Source organism: Tachypleus tridentatus, chromosome 8 (assembly GCF_004210375.1).
Source record: "Tachypleus tridentatus isolate NWPU-2018 chromosome 8, ASM421037v1, whole genome shotgun sequence".
In the NCBI taxonomy this organism is placed as follows: domain Eukaryota; kingdom Metazoa; phylum Arthropoda; class Merostomata; order Xiphosura; family Limulidae; genus Tachypleus; species Tachypleus tridentatus.
Genome location: NC_134832.1, coordinates 66,363,647 through 66,390,686, shown reverse-complemented (window position 1 = coordinate 66,390,686; position 27,040 = coordinate 66,363,647). Strand labels below are relative to the sequence as shown.

Sequence of the window (27,040 nt, the reverse complement as noted above, 5' to 3'; positions counted from 1 at the left end):
AAATTATTATTTCTGATTACTACCATTTTCAGTTATTCCAACAGTTGATTAATTGAAATTCTGATTATATTGAATGTTAAAAGAGTAATCAACTAATCAAAATTGTTTTCAGTCATTACAGTTTTTGTTTATTTCAACAGTCTGTTAATCTAAATTGTGATTCAGTCAATAGTTATGTAAGTAATCAAGTAATCAAAATTAGAGTGTTTCTAATTATTACAATTTTGGATTATTCTAACTATCCAAGTGACTGAAATACTGCTATTATGTTTGTTGTTAAGTACAAAGCTACTGAGTATGCTTTTTTTTCACTTTAAGGTTGTTTAGCATTAGTAACTTAGAGCAGGGGTCTTAGATTCACTTCCTATTACCCTTAAACTTTCATGCTGTATGTTATTGCAAAAGCTTCTAAGGGTAGTTTGAGTACTAATTAGAAGGAAGTTAATTGGCTGTCTGCACTTGCCCCGTTATCAGTTTTTTCTCTTTAATGCTTACATGTACCATGGTTTGAAAATTACTGTATTAATTGGTTAATTAATTGACAAATACAACTAATTGTCTAGCTCTGAGATGAATATATTAAACTATGATCTTATACTGCTGCATAGTACATTAAGTATAAAAAAAAGATTAAACATTCAAGACTGGCCAAAGATCAGTTATTGTGCTCTAAACTTATGTATCACATGAGAAATTTGGCTTTGAAACTTAATTGCCTTTGCCTCAAAGTGTCATATGGTCCATAACTAAAATTCAGTTGTGACTGGTGGGTTACATGTCAGTGAATGTATTAATCTCTTGTTAATATGTTAATATTATATAAAACAGTTAATATTAATAATTATATTTCTTTTTATAATACTTAATGACAAATGATATTTACTTATTCAGAAGTGTTGTACATGTATAAAATTGTTAAATCAACTTTACAACATTGTTGTAACTAAAATTACAGAAGGTATTTTTCCTAGCATTTTTTCCTTTAATCAATATAATGTATTATTTTCTAAATTCTTTTTCTGGTAATTTGTTTTAGTTTAGTGTTCTTAAGTCTGTGAAGCAGTGTAACTCATCCTTTAACATATGGTTTTGCAGTACATTCATAATGTTAGGAAACTAACCATAATTCTTAAGTGCTTTCTTGAATGTGTGATGATGAATTTTTCAGGTGGTTTCATTCTGTTCAGTCTACAAAACAGCGTAACCTAGCTTTTAACATATGGTTTCACCATCTTCTTTACTTTAATGAATCAGACTGTGAGGGTAAAGAGCTTCAAGAATTTCTGCCATTTTACATGCTTGGGATGCCCTCCTCAGAAAAGCGTAGACAGTAAGTTATATTCCATTTATACAGTCTAGTCAAAAGAAAATCTCTTCTGTAAAATTTTCCAAAATGAGAATGTGCTCTGCAGCTTTAGTTACATTTTCAACTTATTAATAGTTGTAGCTGGTTAATCTATGATAGGTTTGTCTGTTTTTTTGTTGAAATTGTAATTAATTTGAAAAATAGTTTATTTGCAGTGAATACCTGAAAAACAAAAATGGCATAGTATAAACAGGAGTTATTGTTAGCAAATATTTTCATGAAAGATTGCATAAATTCAACTACTGTTTGATTCTATGACTGAAGGAAAATATGTATATCATTTAGATTTGGGCAGTTTGATTAATTATAATAATAAACTAAATGACAACAGTTATATTGATTAGTCATGAAAACAATCAACTTATGAAAGTTAATGTTTCCAATTACTTCAACAATCCAAGAAATTGAAATATTGCCATTATGTTTTTTTTTATTATTATAATTGATTCAAGCTTGTTCAGCATAATCATTTGTGTTACAAGAAATGACTATTGAAAATAAATAACACTATGTAACAAAATTTTTACTTTTTCTTGTTCCCGGGCAGAAAGTGTTATTTTCCAATTGCTTTTGCCTAAAGTAAATGGAAAAAGACCTATTTTTTTCTTCAAACTTTGCTTTTGTAACCTGACAGCGTATAATGAAAACATGGTGGGAGACAATATTTGGAGGCTGATACGTGAAAGTGATTTACAGTCGCAAATCTTGAAAAACGGCTCACTTCTAAACATTTTTGTATAACTTTAGTATAAATACGTGTAAATCTTGATTCATATATTGTTTTATTCAGACCTTATGTAAATGAAAATGTGCAAATTTACCCATTTTTACATAGAAAATAAGTTAATTTCTAAATTTCATTATCCAGGTCACAAAAGCAAAGTTTGAAGGGAATAATGGCCATTTTATGTACATAAGCAATTAAGAAATAACACATACTATACAGGAACAAAATTTGTGTTACATAGTGTAATCTAAGTTAGTGTTTTGAATTATTACAACTTTGATTATTTCAACTACCAGAATATTTCTGTTATTTATTATTATTTGTTTGATTAAATAAGTCTTGTTCAGCTTTGCATTAGATGGCCCAATAATGATCAGGTAATTGGAGTAATTTTTTTCCCTCACCAACATGCTTTACCTTTTGGGTACAGGGCATGTTATATTTGTTCCTCTGTTTTTGTATTATGGTAAAGCTACTAAGCTCTAGGCTACTTGCCAGAGCTCATTATTTTAAATCACTTCCCAGAGAAAGAAGGCAGCTGGCTGACAGCACCCGTCACCAAGTTAACTAAATGTAAGTTTCTTGTTTTCACAATGTGTTGTGTTTCTAGTGTTTAATTCCATAACTACTATTGTTTAATGTTGAATAAGACTTAAGGTTTTTTTATATGTAAATAAATTATTAATTTACCTTTTTTAGATGGTATTTGGTTATGATTATAACACTACACTTCTTTCTTTGATGAATTTGTGTTCTGTTGGAAGTTATTGCACATTTGGAACCCACAATTCCTGATTAGTAGAGGGCAAATGCATACAAAACAGTATTCTTTATTCACTTTTTCATGCTAGCCTTTTACCTTGTAGTAAATTGCAAATATAATTGTACTAATTGATTACTCAATAAATAATAATAAAATGAATAAACTTATCTAGTATTAGAATTTGTAAGTATCTATCATTTTAGTAAAGTAACACAAAACATATACATTATATTTTACGTTGTACTTTGTATAGAATAGTATTATAAGAACATCTGTTGCAGTGGGCTTCAACTGTTGAGTCCCAGTAGAAAAGAAAAATTGTCTGTAGTGTTTTGAATAACTTTGGATAAAATGATCCCAACCCTAATTCTTTTCGCACTAGAATATTGCTGTAGGTAAAAATTAAAGAGTATTTTATACTCATTATAATCTGTTCTCCTCTACTTCTAATAAGTTAAGTGGCATGTGCTGCTACATTTATTGTTTCTTTGTATAGCAGAGAAACCCAGAATATTTAAATGTGCTTGATAACTTTAACATAGTTCTGTATTCTCTGTTCATCACGACGTGTTTGATAACTTCAATGTAATTGTGTTTGTATCAGATCGTAAATTTGGTTCTAAGAAATAAGTTTCTGTAATTATCATATCCTCTTCCTTACTGATAATCTTTTTAGATGATGTGATATTTATTATTTTTCTGATTTGTAATTATGGTGATAGGAAGTAATATTTATTTTCTTCAACAAAAGTGCAGTAGTTTTAATAAAATAGTTGGAAATAGTAAACAAGTTTGGTGGCAATATTTTTATTGCTAGAATCATCAAAAATATTAATAATTGAAAAGTAATTTAAATTTGTCAGTTATGTTCATGACAATTTATTTTAATCATAATTAGGTTTAATTAATTGTGGGAATAATTGGAAACAAATTTTAATTGATCAATTTAATCATAATACAACTATTTGTGATAGCTTCTAATATACATCATTACAACTGAAATATTGAAAAAACTAGTGCTGTAGATATACTGAGAATTTATAGTATTTATGAGTGATCTGTATGTGTATTCTTTAATATAACTAAATTTTCTGAAATTTGTTATTATTTATGATTATTGTATCAATGATCTGTATGCATACTCTGTATTATAACTAATATGCTACAGTTTGTCATTACTTTGGAATTGAACGTAAAAATAACAAACAAAAATTAATGCTGTAAATGTAAAAATGGGCTTGATGTTTTAAGAAATGATAGTATTCGTGAGTGATCTCTATATATACTCTTTAATGTAACTAAATATTTTGCAGTTTATATACCCACAACTAAGAAGATATACCAAAAAAAACTGTTGTTTAATACAAATGATTTGATTCAAAAGGTCAGACTAAGCTCTTGTAGTTGTAGGTACTGCTACTGACTGGTCAGTAATTGAAAATTAGAGGTTACTGTATGTTAATTCTAAGGGTTTTTGAACTGTTTTCTCAGTGAACATGCACATGATATATCACTGATGTTGAAAATTGTAATTCCTTTATTACAGTGACATTTTATATAACATCAAAGTGAATAAACTTTTGTTTATTTCAAGGTACTGCTTGTGGTGAAATGTCACAAAAAAGGCTGAAACCCCTTCTAGAGTTTTTGTATTATGCATTTAATATGTGTATAAGTTTTCACAAGAAGAGTACTTAATGCATTTTAAGTACACTGTTTATTTTAAATTATTGCTAGTGAGTTGAATGTGTTGCATAACCCAGTCTGTTAAAATTGTTTTCATAGCATCCTTTTCCTAGACATTATACTGTATGGTGTATAAAGCCAAGACTGAATTTTGAATCAAGGTGTGTAATAAGAAAATATAAACTACAATTCATGTACTATTAGGCACAGATTTTTCTTTTACTAAAACTGTGATTGTGATAATTATGGTTAAACCAAAGTATTTCTATGTATTAGTTTAAAATTACATTATAGTTGAAAAATGTCACAAAGAATGTTTGATGATGAACATTAACAATAATATACATGCTGACATGAACCATTTGTGTGATTATAAAATATCACTGAAGTATCACCTCCCATGTTTTTTAAAAAATTAAACCATACAAAACTTGGGAGTAAATATTGATGGAGAAACATTATTGTTCATCTGTATTACAGAAGTATGATATACAAGTTTTGAACTAGCTATTCATGTAGTAGGAGCAAGTTCATATATATGTGAAAATGTTGATTATTTAATAAATTACTATTAATTGTAACAAAAACTTGGAACATTGATGACAACATAAATTCCAATTTTAAAGAAATTAAAATTTATGGTTACCTTTTGATCCATGCCTGTATCCTGACATTATGGTGTTTACTTGCTATTAGCATATCTTAAGAATTTTAAAATGTGTCTCTTTATTTCCTAACATGATTACCTTGAGGGTAATGTTTTTGTTAAAAGGAAACTTTTAACTTCTTAGTAACATTTAAGTCTGAAACTGCAAATAATTGAGTTGTAAGATTGTTTTCAAAATTATGAACTGCTATAGCTTTTTTTATACTTTTAAAGTAGCATGAGCTTTAATTTTTAGTTGTTATTTTTGTATAGCTTCTTAGTTAAGCCTTTTCATTATTTTGAAATACAAGTATGAAGTCTAAACCACAGCTAACTTGATATACACAATAAATTAAAAGATAATGTTCACTTGTGAAGGATGGATGATCAATATTCAGACATTATGTGGATATTGCAAGAATTTATCAAATTTACTACATGCATACATTAGAAAATGTTTCATTGTAATTTCATTGTGGTGTTTTACTTTAGTTCCTTTAAATAGAAGGTAAAATATGGTAACACTTATGATGACTTGTAATGTTGGTATACATTATTATATATTTAATTATATTGCATATAATAAGCATTTTGGTTAATTTCAACCTTAATGATTACTTTACTGATACTTTCATTATGCTTTCCTGTATATACATAAGTAGTTATATCACAGGCACATGCTGGAATTTGAAATGCCAGGGGCAGGTATGAAATATAATGATTTTTGTTGTTGGTTATTTGCCAGAAGAAATCACAACTCTAAGAAATTGTTTTTCAATGTAAAGAATATTTATTTTTAAGCTGGGAAAAAAATATAAATTTTGGATGCATATTTAGGTTTTCAGGAAAAGTGTTAATGTTACAAAAACTACATATGTAATGTGTATTCTTAATATGGCTTATGTTAAACTTATTTTACTACAGTACTTCTGTACAAGTTAAACATTGCAAAATCTTGACACTACACTGTTCTGGTAACAAAGGATGACATGAAGTAGAAATTAAACATTTTGATAAATTTATGAGCCCCTCAAGGTGGATTTATGTACGTGGTGAGGGGACCTCTTAGAGAAGGTTCTGTACTTTCAGTTTACCTCCTTTTGGATCTGATCTACCCACATGTTTGCTGTATGTGGTGACCCATGAAGGGAAGGAGAGGATTCTGGTGGATGAGGTGTCTAACTCTAACATACCACTTTGGCCTTGAATTCCTGTGGATGGGCAGTCTCGGGGTAGCACCCCAGGGTTAGTCGGCTGGTCCACTTGGGCTAGGGTCAACTGATGCCAGTGTTGGATGTTCTCAGTGGATGTTGTGGACATTGTGTCTTATATGGTTTTTAGGTATAGTGTTCATGAAATCCTGGCATTGCTGCAATGTCGTGGTTTGGCATTGTAGTGTGTCTCCTGGTATGGCTTCATGGTGGATAGGGTCAGTGGGCACTGAAATGTATTGCCTTAAGGAAATGTTTCTGAAACCTGCAGATGCAGTCACCTTTTGGCAGTTATTTTTGTGAAAAAAATGACAGGCTGTGTGATGGATGAGTGCATTTAGAGGTGGCACTTCTGGCCAATCAGCATGTGCTCACCCTGTCTTTGCTACTTGATACACCTTTGGAGGCTGTAGCCATCCTTGTTTCCTTGGGTTGTACCATTACGTTTTGTCCTTAGTTGGCTCATAAAAAGACCTATGATCAGTTGGACCATGGTGTCTTTATTGAACAGTTACCATCTCCATATTTAATCCTGGGAGATTTTAATGGACATAATCCCCTCTTGGGTGGTGCTGATATTAATGGGATGATTTGTTCCATATGGAGAGTATGCTTTTGGATCACATCTTTCTCTCTTAAATACTGGTTCTTATACTTATATTCATGCACCTAGTCAGTCTTTTATTGCTATTGATCTCTCTATCTTCTCCCTTTCACTTTTCACAGTTTCCCTTGGGCCAGTGATCATTCTCCTATTATTTTGAGAGAGAAAGGCCATGGTTGATGCTACCTGACCCATATGTCTTGATGGAAGTTGGACCAGGCCAACTGGCCCTCTTTAACTGCTATCTCGGAACTTGATCCTGCTGTCATCTGTAAGCCATTGATAAACGACTGCATGGCATCAGTGACTGACTGTATTGTCCAGGCAGCTTCTCAATGTATTCCTAAAACCTCGATATGTTTTCCACAGTATCAGTATCAAAAGCCTCAAAAGTGGGAATGGGGTACCTTTTGTAGGTATCCCACACTTTTAAACTGCATTGCTTTTCAGCAGGCTCGTGCACATGATTGGCAGGTCAGACATTAAATGCAAAATAAATCATTGATTAAATACACATCTGTCATTTCTTCTACCAGTTCCAAAGTCATATGGGACTAGATTCAAAAAGCCATTAGACAGTATACTTCTGCCTCCTTTCAGTCTTGTTCTCTGATGGCCAGGAAGTTGCTGATGTCCAGAGCATCACTGATACTCTTGGAAAAAGCTTTTCTTGTGCATCTAGCATTTCTGCTTCATTCCACGCCTTCTTAGCCATCAAGATACTGGCAGAATGATTGCTTCTTTCTGTTTGGAATGATTGTTTCTATCATTATAATTGCCCCTTTTCCCTGATGGAGCTCAAACTTGCTTTTCATATGTCTGTATGCAAAATGAGGTGATTCTATGCGCTCTGTTGGAGTTTTTTTGTGGTTTGGTGATTGCACACAGAATTCTCTTTACAGTTTCTGTGTTCACTACCAAACAGTATACCACTTCTCTTGCTCTGGATCACATAAAAGCTATGCAGTACATGAACTATACTATTTATATTGACTTGCTTAACTCTTTACTGGTCCTGGAATTGCTTCACATTAGTTCTAACCCTGTTTTCATCGATATTCAAAACTGACTGGCTCATTTCTCTATCATTTACTTTTATCTAGTTTTTCCAGATACAGGTATTTGCAGGAATGAGCTCACTGACACCACATGTAAGTTTGTCTTTTCTGGTGCTATCATGGACGTACCTGTCCCATGTGAGCATTCTTCTCTCACTGCTGCTTGACTTCCTCATGAATCTGCAATACCTGTTCATGACAAAGAGAATTTGACAGCTTTATTCTGTCACCTAATTATGCCATGTCTTCCCAATTCCTCTCTTACAGAATCTGCTAGGCCTTACCCAGGCTTTTCAGATATAACTTCTCTCGTGTGATTCATTTTCTTGATATCTTATAATCCTTTACATTCCTCATTACATGACCCCCTTCTGTAAATTATTTTATTTTCCCTCCTCTTGACATCAGGATTTATGCTGAGCATTTCATTTCTCATTTGAGAGCAGGTGCTATCATGCCTTGTCCTCCATGGGATTCTGAACTTTTGCTTTGGCTTACTGTCAGTTTGAATGACATTTTTTCATTCTCAGTAGTTAGAGTCACTTTTGTCTGTATGGAGGTTGACCCTGAAAATTCTCCTCATTTATCCAACATATGGTTTTCCCACCTTTGCCCTATAGCTCTTCTCTGGTACTTTTCCACCATACAACTCCTTTCTGAGGCTTTCTGCTTATCTCCTGAGGGGTTTTCAGGAGATACATTCTCTCTCATTACTCTTACATTGGTGTAGTTGCTCTCTTTAGCTCTGTCTCTTTACATGTAGTTTTTTTGCTGTTGGGATCTTCTGGGGAGAGATGCTGTCTTTTTCCAGTTTTGTTTACCATTCACTTACTTATGGAGTTTATGGATGGCTTCTTAATTAATCGTTCTAGTTTTGGAGACAATTCTGAGCCTTTGGAATCACATGTGAAACCTGTGAAGCAATATTCAACCTTTCACATTTGGTTGCTTGTCTGTTTTATTCTGAGCTGTTACTATCTTCCTTTCCCATTCCCCACCCTGCACCCTCCTCTCCTTTAGCTGTTACTAACTGTAGAGGTTCCAGTCTTAGCTGTGTTTCTTAAAATTACTTTCATCATCACCAGAAATTATGGTAACTGACTTGTGGATTCTGGTTGAGAAGGGTTTATTTGGCTAATTTTATTTTTCTGTGGTGGTAAATTGTTACCAATCCTTGAATTATTCAGGTTTTGTAAGAATGACATTTGATCAGTTCATTTCCCCATTTTTGCTGTCACCTGCACTGATATTTTTCCTATTACCTCAGGATGCTATTAGTTACCATCTGTCCAAGATGGTGTGGACTTTTCTACCCCAGAGAGGTATAAAGCCTGTTGGATGTCCTTCCCCATGTCTTTTCTCTAGGATTTTTGTGGCCATCAAAAAAATCAAGAACTACTGTCCTGTGATTGATTTGTCTCATCTCAATCATTTTTTTGGATAATCCCTGATTTGCTATGGATCTTTTATCATGCTGTGGTAAGTTTTTCTCTAGGACTGTTGATGATCAAATCAAATGTCTCACATGCTTAGGTTCATATTCCTATTTCTCATGAGTCATGTTGATATCTTTTTGTTCACCACAGGATTTTATATTAGTCTTGCACCTTGTTCTTTGGGCTTGCTTTGACTCTGTCTTCTCAGGAAACCAAAGCCTTTACCTATCTTCTATCTCTACTTGAACAAGTGGCTTCTGTTAACCCTTTCTAAATTGGAACCTTCACAACACACCCATCCATTTTTGATAGAAGCAGCTAGAGTAGGTTAGATTAGCAAGTTTGAAATGTATTTCCTGTTATCTTACCAATACCTTATCCTTTTGAGTATTCTTTTTTCAACAGCCACATCACTCAGGTCCACATTTCTCCACTTTGAGTCCTTTCATTGGTGTTTTCAGTTCTCCATTCCCATATTACTTTTGAGGATATGGGCTTCTTTGGAGGTACTTATTCTCTTGGGTCAAGCACATATGCAGTCTCTTCAGTGAACTCTCCATGACAGTTGTAATCTTAATAAAAATTATTTGGATTGCCTTTCTTTCTCCTCCCCTTCTAGATGGTCTGTGCTGGTAGTTGAACATGGCTCACATGTAGTTGGATGTGTTACTTCCTCCATCTCATATGGAGTTGCACCTGTTCACAGATGCTTCTTTCCACAGTTGGGTGGTGTGAGTCACTGAACAGAAGTTTTTCTTAACAATGGTACAAAGCCAGGAGGTCTTGCCATATCAACACATTGGAGCTTCTAGCAATATGTAATGCTCTGGATCACTTTTATTCTCTTGTATGAACTCAAATTCTCAATGTTCATTCAGGCAATTCTACAGTAGTGGCTTATTTCCATCACCAACAGTGCATTCATTCCTATTTCATTTTCATCAAACTTTGAAACCCTTTTCTTGGGGATCCATATAATGGAAGTACATCTTGCATATCATGGTTTTTTTTACATGCTTTCAGTCTCATGGTAAATTGCCTTTCCAAACCAGGCAAGGTTTATCTTGTGGAGTGGACTCTCTTCCATTAGGTTTTCCAGTGATTATGCAGTCAGTAGAGCACTCTTCATCTGAATGCATTTGTCACTTTCTTTAATACAAAGTTACCTCTTAATTATTGGTGGTTCCTCATTTTCAATCCTAGCAGTCAATGCTTTCATTAAGAAATCCATGTATTAACCATTACTTTTATGTTTCTCCTCTTATCTGTCTTCTCTCTTGGTTGATTTCAATCATCCATACCATTTTCTGTCATGTACTTCTTAAAGCTTGTTCCACGTTGGCTTTCTCTTTTCCTTCTGCTCCAAATTGCTCCTCTCTTGCCTCTTTCTTTCGACCTATTCCTTTTATGTCAATTTGGTCATTGGGCTTTCCTCCCTCTCTTCCTACCTACAGTCTTCTTGCCTGGCATTTATTGGGTCTCTGGTAAGGAAATCTAGATTGTCTTGGCATGTCACTTTCTCTTCAGTACAATCAATTTTCTCTCCATCTGTAGAGGTTTACGAGTATAAAAGGAAACATCTTCTACTTTTAGTCTTTCAGTCAGGTATTTCTTTTTCTCAGCCTGTTGTTCCTTTTGTTATGGATTTCATCACTTTACTGTTTGATATGAGTGTTTTGTCTATTTCATATCTGGTTGTGGAGTAGATTTATCACACATCTTTTTCCCAGTTTGATTCAGATAGGTTATGTCCCATACATTCTCTTATTTTGTTACAGTATCCTCACAACTTCTATTCTGTAATTTCTGTCCATGCCTTTTTATTCACTGGCAATATTATTTTCTCTGTGACCTTTATTTTTCCATCCTTACCAATTGGATTTGGATTTTGGTTCCCTTGACATATTCTTTATTGTCTCTTTCTTACCAAAATCTGTTCCAGTTGTCATTGCATCAGACACAGCACTTTACCTTTTCCTTAACATCCCACTTCCATTGTCCATTAAAAAAAATTCTTCAGTTGGGCAGGTGGAGCACACTGTGTTCTTCTCACACTTTCCCTCATTAGAGTACCATCTTCCATCTTTTACCAAACTTCAGGGAGACTGTGACTCAGTAAGTTATATTTTTTACATACAGCTTGTTTTCTTTCAGTGGCACAACCCACTCAGTGGTTAACATTGCCTGTCCAGGTAAATTTTCTATACAGTACAGTACAGCAATGCTGATTTGATATTAAATCAGTATATCCAAAGTCAATAACACACCTTGTTGGGAATGGGGTGTTCCATAACATTGCTCATAAGTTTTCCTCACAATATGTATGCTATATTAATATACTCATTCAAGACCTTACTAACCCATGGGCATATATGGTAGAACAGAAGGGGATAGCTGCCCTTCCCTTTTTATCCCTCCATTAGAATAAATCAGGGATGGCTCGTTTTTTTAAAATAGGGTTTAATGGTCACCCTTTACACTGTTTGTGGTGTTAGCATTCCTCTGGACTTTTTCCCTGCATTTTATCCCCTTTGTTTGTCTAGTAAAGTATTAGAGTCTTTGTCACTTACTGGTTTTGACCTACTGGGGTGATAGACAATTAGGTATCCTCCTGAATGTGTTTACTTCCATTTGTTAGAAAGTAGGGTGGTGATGTTCTGCTGATGTAGATGGTGTGTGATCCTCAAGTTATGTGCTCCACCTCCATGTGGTAGGTCACAGAAGTTGATGTTGCAACCATCTTCTGTGCATTTCTATCTGGAGGGTGATGTTCCATATATTTTGTAGGGAGGATCCTTTTCTATGTAGTGGGACCTGAAAGATTACATTGTGCTTCAATTTCTGTGGAGTCCTATCCAGGGGACGACATTGCACATTTCTACAAATAAATATGCTGCACCTCCATGCAGTGGTCCCAGAGAATGATATTTTGCACAGCTTCTGTTCATTTTTGTCCAGATGGTGGAGTTGCTTTATGTTACGGATGCAATCCACTTCTGTATGGTGGCATATGATGATTGCTATTGTGATTCAACCTTTGTGTGATCCTATCCAGAGGATGTTACTTTGGAATAGATCCATCATTCTGCATCTTACCCCTTTAATTGTGATCCTTCATCTCACCATCACCTGGTTGCCAGTTAGTGGTTTAGGATTAGAGCTGGACCAGTAAACATAGATCCTCACACTTATTGGTTGTGTTACTTCTTCCTGACTCAATTTAACTCAAGATCTCCATCTTCATGAGATGGGTTTCAGGGTTTGATTTTGCATCAAGCTTCTGTATGGTACTATCTTGAGGATGCAGTTGCTACATATTTCTAGAGGCAGTCCAATTCATCATGGTGTGAGACATGGAGGGTAGTGTTGCTCTCCAGCTTCTGTGGTCTTGTCTTATAATGTTTATTGGGGCTATTGTTTTTACCTTCCATTTCAGGGTGTTTTCCCTGCCTGAGACTAATATTGCAGTCTGATTGAGTTTGAGTTTAATGTTGCCAGCCACTTTGCCAGCCCTCTCACCATCATTCAGATGTAAGGTTCCAAGATTTGTGGATTTGTATCTGTTTTATAGATTGATTTGTTCTGTATATTATGACGTTCTGTGTTACTTGAGGTTAAGACAATGTGGACCATCCTTCCATCATGGGTCAGAGGTTCTATTTCTTTATTCCACTTGGTTTTGGACTGAAGTTGACTGACTGTGTAAGGCTATTGTATTCTAGCCACTTTACACATTGGAGCACATTAATTTTAACTTTCCTCACTTCCTTGTCTGTAGATGGTTTTTCTGTGGTCATGCATGGAATTAAGCTTCTGGTATACTGTGGTTAGGATCCCAATCCAATTGGTTTTCTCTCCCTTGTTGGTTGTGCTCCTCTTATTTTCTACTTATGTATACAAAAGTCTTTCACGTGGGTTTTTCTTCCAACAGGGATCATATTCCATGGTTGTTTTTTGTAATGTTTTATAAGAATATTTATTTATATCCTGCATTTTTGTCTCTCAGCCTCCTCAAAGTAAGGTTCAAGCCATACATTTGAGAAGAGGTAATAATACTGTATCAAAAGTTATCATTTTTCTTGTACTGAATATAACTTCTGATAGGTACTTACCTCCTCTCACACTTCCCACTCACTGAAAACAGGTGCTTTCTTTTCTGCTTAATTTTTAAGTGATGGTTTGGTAGAATCGATTAAAGAGAGTAACATATTTTAGAAGAGTGTGTCACTATTTTTTTGATGGAGGATTTATATATAAGATGCTGGTAAACTGTGTTAATTGTAAGGCACATAGGAGTTCAAGACTTGTGGTATGTGAAACATTTTTAAGTATAGAGGGCAACACTGAATTAGAATAGCTTTAAGTGTAAATATTTATCAGAAATTATTTTGAGTATAGGAAAATAATTTTTTTTCACTCTTAATTTTAGTCTGTTACCAACTGCCCACTTCCAATAAAATTAAGGTTTGTTCTAGATTTTGGCATATAAGTGCACATAACAAATTCTTTGTTTCCAGTTTCATATATTTTGGGACAATATATATCCAAATTTACCTCTTGGTACAAAATACTAAAAAACAGATTTTGATGATCTATTGCATAGTTTTGAGATTAAAATTAAACAGTACAAAGTAATAACCAATAGGGTTTGGTAAAAAAACGACTAGAATTTGAACACCAGGTTCTTAAGATAGAAGCTTGCAATCCATTCTTCTACTCATATTTTGAGTATTCTGTCCATGAGAGTATTCATGAGTGATCTCTGTGCATACTTTATCAAGTAAGTAATATTATGTAATTATATCATTATTTTGATTATTTTTTCATTGATTAATATTAATTTGTGATCCCTATGCATTGTCTGTAACATTACTAAAATTGAGCACTTTACATCACAGCTTTCAGTGGATATTGCTGGATGTTTTAACTATTTTATCCAGTAAGGGTTAGAGAGTGATGCAAAGTGAATGCTATCAGACTGTTTAAATTTAAGATGTGTAGAGTTTAGCATGAATGTGGCAGTATTTTGATTTTGTTGATAAATTTTCCCAATATTAAGGTATTTTTTGCCTGCAATTTTTATAGCAAAATTTTGCATTTCTTGAATTTCAAATATTCAGTGTTTACTGTTTATTCATGTTGGTTGCTTAGTTTGTTAGTAGTCGTTACTCAATAAAACAGTATTATTTCCCCTCAGTGTGGATTCCTGTACGTGGTGAGGGGACCTCCCAGGGAAGGTTCTGTTCTTTCTGGTTACCTCTTCTGGGATCTAAACATTCACCCACGTGTTTGCCATGCATGACAACCCGTGAAGGGGAGGAGAGGATCCTGGTGATTGAGGGACTTGCTGGCTCTCCAATAGAGGGAAAAAGAAACTTTGATCTGGAGACATATTGGTTGAAACATCCACATCCCAACACAGTGAACTCCTCTTGAATTCAAAGGCAATTGGGGATGTACTTGTTGAGGTTACCCCTCATGCTACCTTGAATTCATCACGAGGAGTTATTGTTGAGAGGGATTTGAAGAACATCCTAAGTCAGAGATTCCTGCTGGTTTCTCCACTCAAGGAGTTTCTGCAGTAAGGCGCATCTCCACTCGCAAAGATGGTGTTATACTGCTAACAAATATCCTTGTTTTGACATTTACATCACCACGTGCACCTGCCATCATCAAGGCAGGTTATCAAAATTGCTGGGTACGGCCATACGTTCCAAACCCTCTTCAATGTTTCCAATGTCAGAGGTTTCCCTGACATGTGCTTGTTGTGGTGGCAAGGACCACAATGCCTACGAGTGTGACATGGAATCACATTGTGTCAACTGCAATGGTTCTCACCCTTCTACTTTCCTTCTTGCCTTAAATGGTTGGAGAAAAAGAGGTGCAGCATTTGAAAACGATTCATAACATTAATTATCCTGAGGCTCGGAAATTGCTGTCCACCACTTCATCTCGGACATATGCTGCTGCATTTTGTTCCACAACTACAGTGGGAGTGCAGAGAGATCTCTCTGTGCCTCCAAGAGAATCATTTTCAAAACAAATGAAAAGCCTTTTGACCTCCATGGTTAAAAAGGTTGATGAATCAACTTCAACACCCATCTCTGTTCCTCCCATACATTCCAACAAACCCCAAGATCCTCATCCTTTAGTTTCAAATACAGGCATTTTTTCAGATACAATTTTTTCTCCCACCCCAAGATGCAAAACAATCATTCATTTGTGTCCTCAGTCACTGGAATCCCCTTCCAACAACAAAGACCTGTCCAATCGATCCAGGGCAGGATCCATGGAGATTGATAGACCTCCTCCGAATAAGGATAGTAAGGAAAAAAAAGACATGATCACAAACAGAAGGGTTCTTCAGTCACTTCACCAACGTGTCATTAAAAATGGCCACCGTGATACAATGGAACTGTTGAGGTTTACGTTCTAATCTGGATGACATCAAAACAATGATTGCTTCCTACCATCCTATATGTCTTTCCTTAAAAGAAACATTTCTGAAACCTGCTGATACAGTCACCTTTCGGAAGTTTTCTCTGTACAAAAATGACAGGCTGTGTAATGGACGAGTACATGGAGGAGTGGCACTGTTGATCGATCAGCATGTGCCCACCCTGTCTTTGTCACTCAACACACCCTTGGAGGCCGTAGCCATCTTCGTTTCCTTGGGTCATACCATCACTGTTTGTTCTCTCTACCTGTAACCTGGAGAGACATATGATCAATCAGACCTTGATGCTGGCCTTAAAGATGCTGGACCTCATTCATCATTAAGGACTTCAACTCTGCACTGGGGCTTTCTGTATTTCCTCAGTTCAGAGTTTGTATGTAGAATCTCATAAACATTCTTTGCATTTTTGCCATTTGCAACTGTCTTTACTATATTCTTCGAAACTTCATTCCTTACCAAAGCATCCCACCTGGGATTGTGTTTTCCTTCCTCGGTGGACCATACTTTTTCAGAACAGATGATCTACCATTGCTCCTTCTGGCCTTTGCATCCAGGCGCAATTGGATCAGTTGGGTCTGTCCTAGGATAACATTGCAGAATCTACTGGTCTGCCCATCCCACCATGGCTTATTACAGTCCCCATGTGTAACCTTCCTATAAGTCACCTGAGAAAAGCAGATACTTCTGATTTTAAGTACCGTCTTTTATTTATTGAACACCTCTTGAACAATCTTTCCATTTCAATTTATATCGATGGTCCCAAATCACGTGACTCATGGTTTGTTGCAGTTCGGTGGTTGCACACAGAATCCCCTCTACAGCTTCTGTGTTTACTGCTGAACTGTATGCAATTTCTCTTGCCTTGGATCATATTGAAGCAAAGCAGTACTTGAACTGCACTATTTATACTGACTCGCTTAGTTCTCTTCTGGCCCTGGAATCGCTTCATGTTGGTTCACACCCTGTTCTTGCTGATATTCAAAACTGACTGGCCCATTTCTCATTGACATCTACTTTTATCCAGTTTTTCTGGATACCAGGTTATATTGGTATTCGCAGGAACGAGTTTGCAGACACGGCAGCTAAATCTGTCTGCTCTGCCACTATCTTCACTGTGCCTATTCCATACATGGACTATGGTCCTGTATTCAAGGCTTGGCTTCGTGCCAGCTGGCAGTCGAATTGGAGTGAGCAACGTGAAAACAAGCTTTTCTAAATAAAACCCTATGTTGGACTTTGGCTATCTTGCTTCCGTAAAGATTGGAAGGAGGAAGTTGTTCTGACTAGACTACTACACATTGGTCACAGTTTTTTAACTCATCGTTTTCTATTATCTGGAACTAATGCACCAATGTGTAGTTTGTGTAACATTCAGATCACTATAAGCCACATTTTACTTTCTTGTATCATTACGACTCTCAATGATGACACTATTTTAAAAATATTCTGTCCCAAGGTTTGTCCATAACATTAGACAGTGTTATTGGTGATGGTGACACTGTCCACCTTGATAAAGTTTTTAGTTTTTTAATGGCCATTAATCTTTTTAATGTCATTTAAGTGTTTTATATTTCTTCATTAAACATTTTTTTGTTGTGGTTCCATTTTTAAGAGTCACAATCTCTCTAGTTCTATTTGAAATTAGAAAATGGCCGTAACACTAAATAGCTCGAAACCAGGACTTGAAAGGCCAACTTCAGGTGACTAACGCTGCTGTTTGAACTTTTCATTTGGACTACCCATTAGTCATCCTGGCGAGTTATTATTACAATTTTGCTGCATGTCTTTTTAAACACTTTTATTACTTTACCCTTTGATAATGGCTGTAATGACACATAACCCGGAACCAGGACTGGAAAGGCCAACTTCAGGTGACTGACAGCAGTTCTTGTACTTACATGTTAGTCTTTCTGGCAGGTTATGATAATTACCATTATGCTACAGAAAGTCCTCTATAACTTCTCTTTCTGTAGTTTCTCTCTTAACATTGTAGACTGGATGTTAACGTTGGTTTTATACCATTTATGTTTTTAATTGCTGTTTTGTTTTACCTTCATTTCCTTCTATGTATTTTACTACATTTACCTCTTTACCGGATGTTTCATGCAGATAGCCTAGCTGCTTTGTGCCATAAAACACTAAATTAACTAACTAACAATATTATTTAAAGTAAGTATAAACATCAGTACATTGTACCTATTGTTGTTGTCTTAGTTCTCTTGGTAATGCTTATGTGAAGGGCATAGGATGATCAGAATTTTTGCTCATTTATCTTAAATGTTTGAATGTACCTTTTGTTATTTTGTTACTAGAAAGTGAATTATTAACCATTTTAAGATGACTGTACTGATACTTTTGTGATGTCAAAATTTAAAGCACTCATCTTAAAATTTTAGACCGATTAAAATATTGATTTGTGACAGACATACTTAAGCACTTTTTCTTTTCATTTCATTTTTAAGGTATGAAATTATAACAAATGCAAAAGGTCATGAAGAGTTATCTCTTGAAGACTTTATGGAAGTCTTCCTAATGAGTAAAGTGAACATTCCTGAAACTGTAGAAGAGGTACCTATAACTTTATTTTTCAAATAGCACTTTCATACTCTACTGTTAAACATTTTTATTAATGCTTGAAGTAAATACATTAAGTAACAGGTAATATAAGTTAAGAGCATGTGTTTTAAAATACTGGCCTGAAGTATTATGCCTTACAATGCTTCTGCAGTACTTCTGCTACAAATTGATTGAATATTTAAACTACAAGCACAAAACTGAAAGGTGTTTTTAATATGAGGCATTATGAGATATGTTTTGAAATTATCTGTAATGTCGAGAAACCCACTTGTTGAGAAATTTATATACAAAAACGGCAAGTTTGGGTTTAGAAATTATTTTATATAGAAGAACGAACAACATTTCGACCTTCTTCAGTCATCGTCAGGTTCACAAAGAAAGAGGTAACTGACCGGAAGCTGACCACATGTTTGAAAGGGGTTGTGTAACCGAGTGTCGGAATGTAGAGGGCAGTATTAGATGTTTGAATATATAATTTTATTTATTTTATTATATTAATATAGGTATAAAGGCATTCCTTTATATTGGTTTATTTTGGGTTTAAGTTGTTGTACAAGTAAGGCTTCTTTAATTTTGCATTTGTTTATGTTTGTTTCTTTATTTAGTATTTGAGTGTTTTCTATGGTTATGTTGTGTTTATTTGGCTTGCAGTGTTTGAAAACGTGTGAAGGTGACTTATGTTCTTTGAATCTGGTTTCCATTTTTCTACTTTTCTCCAATATAGAAGTCGTGGCAGTTATCACATTGTATTTTGTAAATAATGTTGGTGTGGTGTTTGTCAGTGTAGCTTTTACATAGTATAGACCTCAGTTTTGTGCCTGGTTTTTGAATAAATTTGGTATTAACTGGAATGTCATATTGTTACTAATTTTTGCCAAATGTTGGTTACTATATACAAACAAATGGCCTAAGCATGAGCAACCCAGTATCACCAGTTCTAGCCAATATTTTTATGACACAAGTTGAAACACAAGCAATTAACACAGCATTACATCCACCACTATACTGGTACAGATATGTAGATGACACGGTTGCGGGATTCAAATCTACAGAACACATACTTAATGTTTTCAATCACATTAACTCTATACATCCCAACATTAACTTCACATGTGAACAGGAAGAAAGCAATCAAATATCATATCTTAACCTCAAAATTACAAGAACCGACACACAATTCAAAACAGAAATCCACCGAAAAATCACCCATACTGGACTATACATTCCTTGGGACTCAGCACATGAAACAAAACAAAAACTCAACATACTAAGAAACCAAATAAACACAGACATAAAACTATGCTTACCAGATAAAATTAACGATGAATTAGACAAAATAAAACAATACTTCATCAACATCCATAAGTTTCCTCCACAAACCGTAGAAAACGTTATACGCACACACCTAGACAGAAAGCAAAATCAACCAACTAAAGTAAATATATCTCACAAATTAAAAAATCATGAAACCATATTCTGCTGTATACCATATATTCCTGACATCAGCAAACAAATAACCAACATTTGGCAAAAATTAGTAACAAAATATGACATTCCAGTTAATACCAAATTTATTCAAAAACCAGGCACAAAACTGAGGTCTATACTATGTAAAAACTACACCGACAAACACCACACCAACATTATTTACAAAATACAATGTGATAACTGCCAAGACTTCTATATTGGAGAAACATGTAGAAAAATGGAAACCAGATTCAAAGAACATAAAAAGTCACCTTCACACGTTTTCGAACACTGCAAGTCAAATAAACACAACATAACCATAGAAAACACTCAAATACTAAATAAAGAAACAAACATAAACAAATGCAAAATTAAAGAAGTCTTACTTATACAACAACTTAAACCCAAAATAAACCAATATAAAGGAATGCCTTTATACCTATATTAATATAATAAAATAAATAAAACTATATATTCAAACATCTAATACTGCCCTCTACATTCCGACACTCGGTTACACAACCCCTTTCAAACATGTGGTCAGCTTCCGGTCAGTTACCTCTTTCTTTGTGAACCTGACGATGACCGAAGAAGGTCGAAACGTTGTTCGCTCTTCTATGTAAAATATTTTCTCAACCCAAACGAGCCGTTTTTGCATATAAATTTGAAATGATATTTTCCAGTTAAAAGCATTTTGGGAGGGTGGAATTGATAACATAAATAAGCATGTGAGGTATGAGAGAATGGGGAGCTGTTCACTAAGTTATTGATAATTGTTTAATATCTTTAAGTGCTGAATGTGTAGGTATTTCTATGTGTGCATGAGTAGGAATGTTTCATTAAGAACTTCTTATGTTATTCATGTGTTATTTTGAGATATGGTAATTATAAATTTCTGTTTACATGAATTGCATTCATTTATAAAATTCTTCCTGTATCTGAAAGCCCTTGGTATATGTTTACAATGAATCTAATTATGCAAATAGTACAACAGCATATTGTTGTAAATTTTTCTGTTTCTTGGTTTTATATCTTTAATGGATGTTTTGTAGTGTTTCTGATACTGATGTTTTGTCTTTGAGATTTCACTATGTACTTTTCAGATAATATTTTTCGAGAAATGGTTTTCAGTATTAGTTCATAGACATTTCTTGCTGATAACATTTTTAGTTGATTCTCTTGAGGAAATTTGCTTAATTATATACAGTTAAATTTATTTGTCATTTCTCATTAATTCTTCTCACCCTCTGAAATCCTGTTCTGATTAATTCAATGTTAAATTATTTTCACTACTGAAATGCCAGATAATAGTTGCTGACCAGAACATTTCTTTCAGTACTTCCATTTGTAATTTTTTGTGCTGGTATCATTTATCTACTAGGTAACATCTGTTTTTGTTGTTTTTTTTTTTTTTCTTTTACTGCCTTATATAACTGGGTCAAAAAAGAAATTGATTATTGTTCAGTATTTTTTGAAGTATTCTTTAGTGAGTCATGAATTTCATTGTTAAACTTTCAAAAAATAGTTTCTTCTGGTGTTTTTTTTTAAAGTACCCTTTGGAAGAGTATTTGTCATGGTATGAGTATCTTGTTAGACAGTTATTGTTTGGCAATGAGTTTGTAGATTTTTCTTTTCCTTACAATAAAGTTGAATGAAATCACAAAGTATTGCATGAAATACATACACTGAAATAACTTACAAATTGTTCTCACTTTTGTTCAAAGGTTGGGTACAGGCTCTCAAACTGAAACTTAATAAACTGTATAGTAATATTGCAGGCTCTGTTGAAAGTTTGTGTTTCGTGATTCACAAGCAGTAAATCACTTTTGCCACAAGTTTAAAGGGAGAGTGTCAAAATACTGTTTATATTTTGTCTATTTTGCATGAAAGAAACCAAAAACTAAAAGTATAAGTTTCAGAGCTAGATCACAGATACAGCTATTTCACTGATTCTTCTAGTCAGTGTTTTCTTTGTTTATTACTATTTTAATAGTTACTTTTTCTGGATGAATAACATTTTGCATTACTGCTATTAGTTTGATTAAATATTAAACTAAAAAAAATGATACATTTTATACTTTTCAGCTCTTTCACAAATTAGATAAAGACAGTAGTGGAACTGTTTCACTTCAGGAAATGTACGAGTATCCTCCTGAAGAATTTAATCGTTACTTTTTTGCCTATATTGGCATGGAGTATCCACAATATCCTGGATCAGATTCAGACAATGTTGAACTAAATCGAGGTGTTCGTGAAGAACTTTAAACAGTTTAACTTCTATTTTCTATTTGTAACATTTCAGTTGAGTTATAAAATAAAACCTGTTATTTATTTATATGTGGTTATCAGAGAAATTTTAATGTATGCATATGTTTGTAGTTATTGCTTTCTGAGATCAATTTCTTGCAGTATCACAGTCCAGACAAACAAATGTTTGTTTTTGATGGTTTACCAACTTTGCTGAACAAAGGAAGTATTTAGTTTTTTAGTTTAGATAGATATTATTTACGTATTCATGCAATATAATAAAAGTTATATTTATGTATATAATCTCGAAAATTTTTAGTAAGTGAATTTATAAACTGAAGTATTCCATTGTTTTTGCATCTTGTTGGAAGGGGAAATATTATGTTGATAAATATACACAATAAATGCTCCCAAAACCAGTTAATTTGGAAAATGTGTGTGAATTTGTAGTTTTGAAAGAAACTGAATTTAATATATAGTGGATTTTCAGACAATCTATAGCCCAGTTTTAAAAATTTACTCTGCTATAATAAATACACAAAGTTATTATTTTAGCAAAGAAGAAAGTAAGAAGAATATGCAAATATTTAGCATTAAAATTTATTTTATCTCTGGATTTCTTCAGGTCATAATTAAGCTATTTTATGAAGCTAGTGTTAACTTTTTAATCCATTGATTATTGTTTCAGTTAAGTTCTGTTGAGTAGTAGTTACTAAAAGCTGTGGTAATTGAAAGTAAACTTCATAAATTTTTGAAACTGCAAGTAGGAATTTAGTTAAATGGTACACCTAATTTATGTATGTTTCTAAAATGCTGTTAACCCATGTTGTTATTTTTTGAGATGGAAAATGGTAAAGAAGATGTTTAAAATTTTAGTATGTACATTTGTTTAATTTATGTATATACATGTGAAATATGCAACACAGTAGAATTACAAACGTGAACATAAACAAGTATGAGGATATAATGTCTTCAAAATTTCTTCATTTTGGAAAATGTCTTCAGTTCTAGTCTTTGAATAAAATGCTTAAGTTTATATATTACTGGTTTTTAAATAATATCTGTTAGTAATTTTAAGGCTTCCTTCCAAATGTCTACATTTTATGGAAATTTTAGGAATTGTTTCATTTGAGGTCAATAAACACCATGTATGCAGGTGCTTGTAAAATTACTGTGTTCAGGTTTTTCACAGTCTTTAGACCTCACATGTATCACTTGTAGCACATATTGGGTTATTTCATGTATACATTTTAAGATTGTTTTGTTTTTTGAGGGTTTTAAAATGTTTTACTCATTTGTACTATTTCAAATGCATTAGTTATGGCAGCCACAAAGATGTGTGAGGAAATGAAACTGTTGTGCTCTTTTACATACTATTGCATATTAGTTGTTATTTAGTGAATTCAAAAAGATGTATTATTTTATAGAATGGAATACTCCCTAGGTTTTACTGTTAAATGATGTAATACACATGTAATTTTCCTGTATACAGACTACAATGTATTTTATTTATATCTCATTCCTAGTTTGTCCCTGATGGATAAAGGTTCACTTTTTAAAAGAATGTTGTTAGAAGGTTTTATATTTTTGTCTTAAAGTACTGTTTATATTTAGTTAGGGAACTCTTGGGATTTTCTCATAAAATAATTGTTCTTTTTTTTTCTTTTAGAACAAGTATTTTAATAAAATGATTTATGTAAAATCTGGGTTTCTACGTTTCTGAATATTGGAAATAATTGATGAAACTTTGTAGAATGGGTGGCAACTACCTGTTGTGAAGACACAAATGTAAAAGACGATGTTTCAAAAGTCTTCTGCCTTTTGTCTTCAGGGCAATGTGCAAACGAAAATGCAAACTAATGTGGCAGGGGTTTAGTTTAGAGAGAGAGAAATCAGAAGAATTCTCTCTCCAACTGGGGTGTTCAGGAACGTTGTAGTTCCTCTTCATCCCCTCACGTGAGAAATTGTTAAAATTTCCATGGGGTTTTTTCCTTTACTTTTATTTTGATATTTTTAAGGTAGAGTGGGGTATTTGTGAGTGAGAGGAAAGACGGGAGAACTGGACGAGAGCAGCATAAGTGAAGTGAGCCAGACCTTGGCCCGAGGACGGAGAACACTGGCGGCTGGCGAATTGATTTAAAATTTACTGTGGCTCGATAACCTATGACTGAATAAACAGCCCTTTTCAGAATGTGGCTTGGACCTACAGATCCGATGCCAGAGATTTTGCTGTTGGGGGAAACGGGAGTATCCCGAGAAAACCCACTTTCACGTCCTGGGCACCGAAAAATCTATACAGACCATGCCCGGAAGTAGCTGGAAAGAAACATAGGAAAAGGAAAAACTGATGAGCTGTGACAGTGGTATACATGGAAACTGTTAGCTGCAGTCTTGTAGATCAGGTAGTAACTTCGTCATGAACTTGTTTTCACACTTGAAGTCCATTGGTGAAAGTGAAAAACGTGGTCTAGGTGGTGGAACAACTGGCTGTTATTTGGTGAGTTGTTCTTCACTGGTCTGTGATGCTTTGTTTCTTCTTGTGAGCTTGGTTTGAGTTTTCTGTGTGGAGGTAGTTTGTTTTTCAGTTTGAACTGTCGGGTCGATGGTTATCTTGGTAATGGTTCAACTGGGATTGAAGTCTGGCATGATCTGTCCTTTTTCTTTCTTGGACTGCTGAAACTTGGCGTGTTGCTAACAGAGGGAGTTGACATCTTCTGGGTCGAGTTATCTGTATCTATCTTCGTGTTTCTTCTGGTTAGATCTAGACTCGGCAGTATTTTTGTAGTTTCTCGTTGGAAGTTGTCCATTGGTTGTTTATGATGTCTGGGTGCTTTGTTTGACCAAGTGTTGAATGTGGGCGTTTGGCTCTAAAGTGAAATATGTGATAATAACAGCCGTCACGTAAAATACAGTCAGCACTGTACTTCGACATTGTCACTATCTTCATGAAGTACGTAGGAAGGTTAGTGTTCTTAGAAAAAATTTGATGAACAGCATATACATTGGCTTGGATTTGAGGTTCTATGGCTTGTTTGATTTCTTCTTGTTGTATTGATGGGTCGATGCCCCTGAGGAATACTAAATAAAGACTGACTGGACTTTTAGTAGGGGAACAACTTATATTAAATTCGGTGTTCCATGGCTGGCACAGATAAATTTGGTCTGCGGTAGTGGCGGGTTGAATGAGAATTCCGCCTTGGTGTAAGATTCGGGTTCTGGACGGTTCAGTGGTTGCCCCTGGCTTGGCTTGGGCGATCAACGTGGAACCTTGAAGCGGTGTGAGGTTCGACGATAGACCATCGATGATTAGCGGTAGTACTAACGGCCTGACTACTGTGGATGAACGTTTCGTCTTAAAAAGCATGTTGGCAGAGATATCAGCACGTCTGACTTGCTCAGTGACTAGCTCTGGACTCTACCGACTATTATAGACTGTCTCTCAAGGACCCCAGGGCAATGTGTTTAAGGTGTCAGTCTTTTTAGCATCCTGGTGGATTGTAGAGAGCGTGTTATGATTGGTTGGATTATCACTGTTTCTCATTGGAGAGATTTATTGTAAATTCAACCAATGGTAGCCATAGGTTACTCACCTCTAACCTGGAATCTCTGTTCAGTGAAGGTTTAATAGTGTTAATATAAGTTGTCCTCTACACAAGCTTGTGTCTCCACAACAGGTAGTTGCTATCCATTCTACAAAGTTTCATCATGAATACTCTGCCTAAACCAGTCTATCAAAGAATTGGAAATAATCATTTTTTCTTTATTTGTTTACTTACAAGCAACTTACATTATTAGGTTTGAAGTTGGATATAGGTATTTGTATAAAAAGCTATATTTGAGAAATTTTGCATGGTTGTGTTACCCATAATGAATTGTATTGTTAGTTGGTGAAGTGGATATGTGTTTGAAAAAGAAAAAAAACAAAATATGACAAATTAGGTCTCGTAAGCCCTGATATAAGTACTGCCTACAAAATTACTTGCAGTCTTAAGTACTGGTGAGTACTTGCAAAATTTCATCCCTGAGCTGAAACATCTAGATTTTGTGAAAATTTAGGAATTATAGTCTTTCAATTAGAAAAATATTAAAGATATGAAACTTACATGAAAAATGTCCAAAACAATTGTGTGGTAAGAAAAGTTATGAACTATTTAAGTATGTTGGTAATATTACTTTCAGCATGAGGACTAACAATGAACAAAATGTAAATAGTTCATCAAAAGAAAGTTAAATATTACTAAATTTTAATTTAAGAAATTTCAAATGTAATGGCTTTGTGATGCCCAAATATTAAAGAATCAAATACTTTTGTTTCTTCTAGGTTATGAAAAAGTTTTTCTTTTCTGTGTAATAAACATATTTTAATGAAAACTTCATAGAAAATGTTTTCACATATTTAATATGAGGCATATCTAAATATAAAGGGATGTACTATAAAACCAAAAATGAAATGGTATGCAATACTGGAAAAAATGAGAATACCTTTAATTCATTATGAAAAGAAATAGCACAACAAGAAGTGTGAAAAGGTTAGAGTACATTTAATTAATTATGCCTCACATGACCACCTCTATTTAAGCAACTTTCAGTTAGAAATGATGATTAAAAACTCCTAAATTTTATTTTTTTCATTTCTAAAGCTAAACTTTAAAATTTGGTATAATTTTACTGATAAGAAATATTTAGCATAGAATTCTTAGATGACATTATATTTGTTTCTTTGTGGATAAGCACAAAACTACATAATGAGCTATCTGTGCTCTGCTCAGTGTGGTATCGAAACCCAGTTTCTAGC

At 34.1% G+C, this 27,040-nt stretch overlaps 1 protein-coding gene across 8 annotated transcripts in view; it reads left to right on the top strand.

Moving 5' to 3' along the window:
• Nucleotides 1-27,040, top strand: part of LOC143222557 (bifunctional peptidase and arginyl-hydroxylase JMJD5-like) — a 71,679-nt gene that overhangs the window by 28,089 nt on the left and 16,550 nt on the right. For 5 of the 8 annotated variants that reach the window (XM_076449199.1, XM_076449200.1, XM_076449197.1 and 2 more), the window contains 3 exons: nucleotides 1,169-1,330; nucleotides 18,417-18,522; nucleotides 22,084-26,563. In XM_076449199.1, coding sequence (XP_076305314.1) covers nucleotides 1,169-1,330; nucleotides 18,417-18,522; nucleotides 22,084-22,263 — 448 coding nt within the window. In that variant the 3' untranslated portion in view covers nucleotides 22,264-26,563. Of the gene's footprint in view, nucleotides 1-1,168; nucleotides 1,331-2,618; nucleotides 2,680-18,416; nucleotides 18,523-22,083; nucleotides 26,564-27,040 lie in introns of those variants that run through there. The other 3 variants (XM_076449203.1, XM_076449202.1, XM_076449204.1) reach the window with 3 other exon arrangements.